Source organism: Microtus ochrogaster, linkage group LG3, assembly GCF_000317375.1.
Source record: "Microtus ochrogaster isolate Prairie Vole_2 linkage group LG3, MicOch1.0, whole genome shotgun sequence".
NCBI lineage: Eukaryota > Metazoa > Chordata > Mammalia > Rodentia > Cricetidae > Microtus > Microtus ochrogaster.
The window spans coordinates 28,408,846-28,416,914 of record NC_022029.1 but is presented as its reverse complement, the minus strand read 5'-3'; the positions used below and the strand labels follow the sequence as shown (position 1 = coordinate 28,416,914).

The following is an 8,069-nucleotide window of genomic DNA, read 5'->3' as shown; positions in this document are numbered from 1 at the left end:
ACACGACAAATAAAATAAACCTTTTGAAAAAAGAATAAACTTGTAATTCAAGATTGCTTTAGTGCTATATAGCAATTTCCTATTAATTGAAATATTCCCTCAAGGAAAGAATTAGGGTTCCTCCATCAAGGCTGGTTAGACAGAAGCTTAAACAGCTGCTGCGGGAGAAAATGGGGGACAGGACTGACAACACATTTGCCAAAAATTGCCCTGAAGGGTTCTTCCCTAGTGAGCTGCTTACAAGTTGTGTTGAGGGCTCAGGATTGCAGCTTTCATCATTCATCGCCCATGGTGAAGTGACTTCCCATGATGCAGCTGCTTTTGTTTTTGTTTTGTTTATTTGTTTTTGAGACAGATTTTTGGTTCCTGTCTTAGAACTAGCTCTTGTAGACCAGGCTGGCCTCGAACTCACAGAGATCCACCTGCCTCTGCCTCCTGAGAGCTGGGATTAAAAGCGTGCACCACTACTACCCAGCTGATACAGCTGTTTTTTAAGTCATTCCTGATCCTGTAAGGAACCCCTCATCCGTACTCCTGTAAGTAAACCCAATAAAAACAACCACGTTGGATTTTGTAGAGAATTGTTACTATTTGAGGTGTGACCCCTCAGGAAGTCTCTCATAACACTTGGCCAAGAGTGTCAGAGAACATCAGAAAGGCAACAGTGGTCTGCTCTACTATTTCTGAGAGACTTTTGGTAGGTGTGGCCCAATTTGGGGGAGACAGTTGGGCAGCTGGAGGTCTGTAATCTAACAGGTATGTGTAACGAAGGTCAGACTGAGGTTATAAATCAGAGGGGTGCCAGCAGAGGGGTTGGCAGTCAAGCAAAAGACAAGCTCACTGGGGGGCAGGGCCAGGGCTGAAGATGTGTGTTCAGAACAGACAGGACAGATGATGCCATGGGCAGTGACAGGCAGACTCACCGCGGTGAAGTGAGGCCAGGTGCGCAGCAGGTTGAAGAGTGCATTCCCAGGGCAGTCGCTGTGCACTAGCTGGCGGTGGCCCAGCACTTTGTAGTCTGGCAGCAAGTGGCCTAAGCGAATGGCGCAGCTCGGGAGCACGTCGCGAACCGTCTTTAGCGCTGAGTCGCTGGGCAGTGACCCAGTGTAGTTGCCCACGAAGGCCACGCCGAAACCGCGACTGTTGTGGCCGCGCGTATGTGCGCCCACCCAGTGCCAGCCACGGCCCTCGTACACATAGCCGTCGGATCCTACCACGAAACTGCGGAGGGGTTGGGGTAGGGCGGTTAAGCACCTTACCTGGCTGCGTCCCCATCTGGCCACACCCCCAGAGTCTGTCTCAATGCCTTATGACACCGAGTGTAATACACTGCCTCTGTTTCATCCAATTCAGTATCATTTGAACACCACGTGCCACCCCAGAAACCGTTCTCTCTTGCAGAATGCCTTTATCACAGCATTCAAAGAAAGAAGCAGGCAGAACTCTATGAGTTCGAGGCCAGCTTTTTCCACATAGCGAGCTCCAGGCCAGTTATGAGAACTTGTTTTAAAAAAAAGAAGAGGAGGAGGAGAAAGGAAAAAGAAGAAAAACAAAAAGCAGCCGGGTGTGCACACCTTTAATCCCAGCACTCTGGAGCAAAGGCAGCTGGATCTCTGAGTTTGAAGCCACCCTGGCCTACAGAGTGAGTTCCAGGTCAGTAAGGGCTACAGAGAGAAACCGTGTCTCAAAAAACAACCAAACAAAAACTTTACCTTTTCTGAAAAACTGGTCAAGTCCCTTTTCACTCTTCTCCCCTCTCTATCCCTTGCCGGGATATCTCCATCCCAATCCGGGACCTTGCTCCTCATCTCCACCCCATTCTGGTTCTTGACCACGCCCACTACAAACTCCCTCTTCTACTTGCCAGTCTCCGCCCACTTGTTTTACTCTCTACCTTCCAACCTCTCCCACAGTAGCCTAGGCCAGGTTCACCTGTAGCCGATGTCATCCCAGTGACGCACATCCTGGTGGAAACGCTGCATGGAGCGCATGTTAGCGGCACAGCGCTGGAAGGTGGTGCAGGGTGGCGCTGGGACGTATGTGTGATGCACGTATAAGAATCCGAGTGGCAGCCGGAGTGGTGTCGGGTTGCCTCGGTAGGGCGCGGCACCCCAGCGGCAGCGAGGGAGAATGGCTGGGCATCCTTCAGGAGCAAGGGAGACTCTGATCATCAAGCATTTCATTTTGGAAGACTGAATCTCTATTAAGGTGAACCTACGGGCATCTCTCTGGTCTCCAGGAATTGGCAAGAGTCTAATTTTAGGACAGAAAGGTGACTCAGAGGGCACACACACACAGAGCTAGATAGATGATAGATAGATAAAAGATAGATAGATAGATAGATAGATAGATAGATAGATAGATAGATAATAGATAGATAGATGATAGGTAGACATAGTTAGTCTTGGAGTCTGTTATGTCTCTGCCACTTCCAGGAGAAAGACCTAAAGTGTGAGTATGGTGGTTAATCCCAGCATTTGACGAGATTAAAGAATTGAGTTTGCAAGCTCAAGACCAGCCTGGGCTATACAGACCTTGTCTAAATAAAATCGGGAAAAAAAAAATCAATCCCCATGTGTTTCCTTTCAAGTGTGTGTGTGTGTGTGTGTGTGTGTGTGTGTATGTGTGTGTATGTGGTGTTAGAGTTCAGGGTCTCATGAAGCCCAGGCTGGCCCTTTAATATATATTCCTGGCTGCCTTTGATATTCCTTGATCCTCTGGTCTCTACCTCTTAAGAGCTGGGATTGCCAGCATGCATCACTGTGTGCATTTTCCCGTGGTGACAGGATTGAATGCAGAGTCTTATGCATGCATTCTACCAACTGAGCTATACCCCCAATCCCTCTTTACAAAATTTAAATCAGGTGAACTCTTATCTATTCCAGGACCAACTCTTGCATTTCTTTGACTCTGCAGCTGTCCCTATCTTCACTGCTGTCCCCTTGGGATTCTCTGGGCCCTTGATCCCACTCACCACAGGGGGCTGAGAGTGTCTATTTATGAGGAGTCAGGGGAGCTCCTTACCCAGGAAGGTCTCAGTGAACTCCTTGGTAGCAAGGGAAGCCACCTGAGCCAGCTCTTCTTGGGTCATGTTCTGCAACTGTGGCTGTTTTGGCTCCAGTCTCTGTAGCTGGACAAGGGCCTCCCATACCTGCTGGGCCAGGGTAGGAGCGGAAGTCAATGTAGCCCCGTTCTGCCTTCGGAAGTTACTTCGGAACTTTGGATCGCCAGCCACCCCATCTCCATAGTACTCTCTTAGCAGGTGGCTGAGGGGTGGCCGGGGCCTAGAAACCCGGCTCAAGTGATCCCCAAGGAGAGCTCCATCCAAGGCACCATTGAGGAAAGCCATGGTGAGCCTGGATGCCTTGGGGTCCAACAGTGTGAAGACCCTGGGTGCAGAAAGCTGGTCCCAGCAACCCTCAGTTCCCAGGCCTGGAGAACTCTGAGTCTGGGAACCGTGGAGGAATGTCAGACCCAAGTCTCCAGCCAAGATGAGTGCCAAGAGTCTGTCCACAGTGGTGGGAGTCTTGGCTTTTTCGTTTGGTGAAGTGGCTCCACCATCTGTAGAGGCTTTTGTGGAGGCATCCATTAGTCCTGGCCAGATGGCTGCAACGTTTGTAGTGGTGTCTCTGGCATCACAAGGGGTGGCCAAGCAGTCGTGCCCTTGCAAACCAGCCTCTAGCCCAATCAGTAGAGGCTTCACGGCTACAGTGGAGCCATCAGGTGCCAGCACCACTCCGTATTCCTGCCCATCCCGTACGTCATGTTGGGCCACCTCTGAAATCAGAGTCTGAAGTTCTGGGCTCAGTGAGTGGGGCTCTGACTCTGTCATGTTGTGGCTTGGTGCCTTCCGCAGCAAGTACTGGTGAAGAGAATTGTGGGGGCTGACGTGGTTGGCTGACAGTATCCGTGCAGGGGCAGTGCCACTGGCCTCAGTTACCGGCACCTTTTGCTCAAGCTCAGCAAGGGCCTGGATGATGGAGTCCATGACCAGGGGTAAGGAGGAGGCTGCAGGAGGAGAAAATGCGTCAGCATCGCTTGTTCCTGATCCTCTCCAGTACATGTTGTATTTCCCTAATTCCTTCCGACACCACTGTGACCAGCACTACCATTGTGTAGAGGGGGAAACGGAGACACCCAGACTATTCCTTGTTGGTTAAGGAGTTTGGACTGTCCATGAACACTGAGGATCATGAGCAGCAGAGCAGCCCGGCCAGGATGGCATTTGTGGTGGCTTAAGTAAGAATGTCCCTCATAGGCTCATATATTAGAATGCTTCGTCATTACGGAGTGGTGCTATTTGAGAGGGATTTAGGAGGCGTGGTCTTGTTGGAATACATGTGGGCCTGTTGGAGGAAGTGTGTCACTGGAGTGGGGCTTTGGGGTTTCAAATGCTCAAACCAGGCCAGGTAGCTGTCTCTCTTCTTCCTGCTGCCTGTGGATCCTGATGTAGAACTCAGCTCCTCCTGCACGGGGTCTGCCTGTGCACTACCTTGCTTCCCACCATCCTAATATGGACTAAATCTCTGAAACCTTAAACTGGCCTTGATTAAAGGCTCTCCTTTATAAGAGGTGCTATGGCCATGGTGTGTATTCACAACAACAGACCAAGACAGCATTCTAAGCTTGTTGTTTGGGTTACAATAGGGAAATGGGTTTCCAAGGTTCTAAATGAGGGGCAAACAGAAGAGGGGTAAATGAGGAAGGTGGTTGGTGGTACAGCAATGAAGAAAACCATGGAGAATTTCTACATATGTAGGGGTAAAGACAGATCACTTAAAAATTACTATTGGGGCTGGAGAGGTGGCTCAGAGGTTAAGAGGCTAGAGAACCCAGGTTCGATTCCCAGCACCTACACGACAGCTTACATCTATCTGTAACTCCAGTTCCAGGGTTTCTGATACCCTCACACAGCTACACATGCATCCAAAACACCAATGCATATACATAAAATAAAAATGAATTATTAAAAATTACTATTATTTCAAGTTTTACTCTTACTATTTTTAATTGGTGGGGGGTATGTGCATGTGGATGCTAGAGGTTTTGGATATACTGGAACTGGAGTTACCTGGTGGTTGAAAATCACCCAATGTGAGTGCTGGGAACAGAACATGGATCTTCTACAGTGGTGCATTGTCTTAACCACTGAGACATCTCTCCAGCTCAGACAGTTTCTGGTGATAGATTACAGTTGGGCAATTTTAGGAGGAAAAGTATGTCAAAGGATTACCTGAGGCTTATGTAGCAATTTTCTCTAACCTGAGGCCTCTTACTAAGTCTCAGGAAGTAAACCAACATACAAGTCTCAGGAAACTCCTAAAACGTATGAAATTTAAGAGGCTCTTCTCCCAAGATTGTATAAGCAATAACAACTATAGAGAAGAAGAGACTTGCCCACCAGCCAAGCTGCCTGAAAGTTCAGCAAGGAGCTGCAGGACTGCAGCTTTTGTGAATCATCATTGATGCTGGGGATGGACTTTTTGGTGATACAGCTGTATTTGAATCACCCATATTCCTATAAATAATCCAAAGTAAACATACTGGCTCACTGAGCTATACTTGAGCGGAATAATTTCTTTGGTCCACCATTCGTACCCTATTTGGTGCATAAGATGTTCGTTATCGATTCGGAAGTAGTCACATGACACCAAGGAAGCTGAGTACAATGGCTCATGCCTGTAATCCCAGCCCTCAAGAAAGCTGAGACAGAAGGACCACCACAAGTTCAAGACTAGCCTGAACTACATAGTTCCAACCTTTCCTGGCTACAAAGTAAGACCTTGCCTCAAGCAAACAGACACACAGACAGATGGACAGACAAACAGCCCATGGGGAGAGGAGAATGTGTTTTTCCCTTTTCAAGAAAGGGAATCTAGATGTTAGGTTACCAGGTTCACAGCAGAGTTAGGGGTTGTTGAATAATTGGCAATGTTTATTTAAACATTAACTATGTGTCAGACGTCACTCTAAGTGATACATAAAATTTATTTAATTCTCACAAAACTTCCTGTTTACAGATGAAGCTTCTGAGATGGAGAGGACGCGTTAGCTGCTTCAGGTCACGCAGTTAGGAAGTGCAGGAAGTTTAATTTGCATCTAGGTTGGTTCTTTTGTTATAGGGTTTGCTATATAGTGCAGGCCGGCCTCTAACTCATTATATATCTCCGGCTAAACATCCTCCTGCAGTCCCATGTTCTGGGGATACAGACAATTGTTTCCACACCCAGAGCCTCCAGGTCATTTTAATCCTGTACCCTAGCGTCTGGAGGGCAATCCATTCTGTAACTTTGTTTCTGCTTAAATTATCAGGTCTTTTCTGCTTCTCAACCAAACTCAGCTCTCGCACCTCCCATCCTAGTTGTGTGAGGTTTTTCTCCAGGAAGCTACCCTTGATTTTTGTTCCCAACCCTCTTACCCTCTAACCACCCCCCCTCGCCCACCCCCCGGCCTTGTCTACTCTCTGACACCCCTTCCTTGACTCTATGGGTGTTGGATACGTGTGGTGTGGTGCCCTAATAGCAGTTTGCTGAGAGCTGGAGCCTTGACCCGCTAAGGTTCAACAAAACAAGTTCCCCTCCCCCAAGGCCTCTACCCTAGAACTCACCTGTCTCTGACTCTGGCCACAGCAACAGTCCAAGCAAAATCCAGAGGACACCCTGGACTTTCATCATTGTGGGGCTCCAGTTCCAGGGCAGAGGCCCAGCAGAGAATCTCAAAGGTGCTGGGAAAAGAAGGGCGTGAGAATTGACCTGACTTAACAAAGCGCAGCAGGACAGCACACTCGCCCCAGCAGAGTTAAGAGTGTGGGAGTAGAGTGCCTGGGTCAAGGTTATTTAGGTCTCAAAGTCTCCGCCGTCCTGTCCTGTTCTGTTCCCGCCCAGAGAGACCTGATAGGTCAGTAAGTCAGATCTATGCCAAGAGAAGCCTGTAGACTGGTAAGCTCAAACTCAGAAAGGTCCGTGCCCTTGCCTTTAAAAAATATAAAAATATAAAAAAATATAATTAATTTTTTTCCAGTACTGGAGATTAAACTTAGGGCCTTACGCATGCCAGGCAAACACTGTATCTTTGAACTCTATCCCCTGACTCCCTTTTACATTTTATTTGATTTTATTTAAAAGGCTTGAGTGAATTCAAGGCCAACCTGTTCTACATGGTGAGTTCCAGGACAGCCGGGGCTACAGAGAAAAACCCCTGTCTCAAAAAAGAACAACTATATTTAAAGACCTTCAAATTTAAATTCGAATGTACTATTATTGCCTGTGTGGGCAGAGTGTGTGTCCATGAGATGGGTGTGTGTTTGAGCATATGCCAGGCATGACACTGGAGATAAGAGGACAGCTTTTGGGAGTCGGTTTTCTCCTTCCACTTCAAGATCTAGAGATAAAGCTCAGGGTGTCAGGCTTGCAGAAAAATACCTTTACCTTTCAAAACATCCCTTTATTCAACTTATTTTAATTGTTAACACGTGTTTGTATGTATGTGGGTTTTTGTTTACTTGGTTTTTTTTTTCTTTTTCAAGACAGCGTATCACCATGTAGCCCTGGAACTTGCTCTGTAGACCAGGCTTTCCTCAGCCTGGGAGATCCACCTGCCTCCAGCACAGAGATTAAAGGCCTGTGACACAGCCCTTGCCACCTGTTACAGTGGCTACCACCTGTGGGTTTTCCAGTGAAAGAACAATGCCTATGAAAGACAAAAGAAGGCCTTGGGTCCCTTGGAACTGCAGTTTCAAGTTGTTGTGAGCTACCTGATGTGGGTACTGGGATGGAATTCAAGTCACCAGCAAACAAATTCTCTTAACTACTTAACTACGGAGCCATTTCTCCAGCCCCAATTTACTTTTTTTTCCCTTGAGACAGAACCTCTCTTAGCTCAGGCTGGTTTTGAGCTCCCAGTCCTCCCATCTCCACAGCCCCACAGTACTGCGATTATAGGTGTGTGTGTCATCACACTGGTATCTTTTTACATCTTATTTTGAGACAGGGTGTTACCATGTAGTCTAGGCTTGCCTCAAACTCAGGGTCTTCCTACCTGAGACTCCTGAGTGCTGGGATTATAGATAT

At 47.8% G+C, this 8,069-nt stretch overlaps 1 protein-coding gene across 2 annotated transcripts in view; it reads right to left on the bottom strand.

Annotated features, from left to right (window-relative positions):
• Window positions 1-6,817, bottom strand: part of Pglyrp2 (peptidoglycan recognition protein 2) — a 9,538-nt gene extending 2,721 nt beyond the window's left edge. The window contains exons 1-4 of one of the 2 annotated variants that reach the window (XM_005360691.3): window positions 6,608-6,817; window positions 3,025-4,008; window positions 1,933-2,143; window positions 924-1,221 (exon numbers count right to left, since the gene is read on the bottom strand). In XM_005360691.3, the coding sequence (XP_005360748.1) occupies window positions 924-1,221; window positions 1,933-2,143; window positions 3,025-4,008; window positions 6,608-6,674 (1,560 nt within the window). In that variant the 5' untranslated portion in view covers window positions 6,675-6,817. The remainder of the gene's footprint in view (window positions 1-923; window positions 1,222-1,932; window positions 2,144-3,024; window positions 4,009-6,607) is intronic. The other variant, XM_005360692.2, reaches the window with a different exon arrangement.
• Window positions 6,818-8,069: the final 1,252 nt, after the last annotated feature.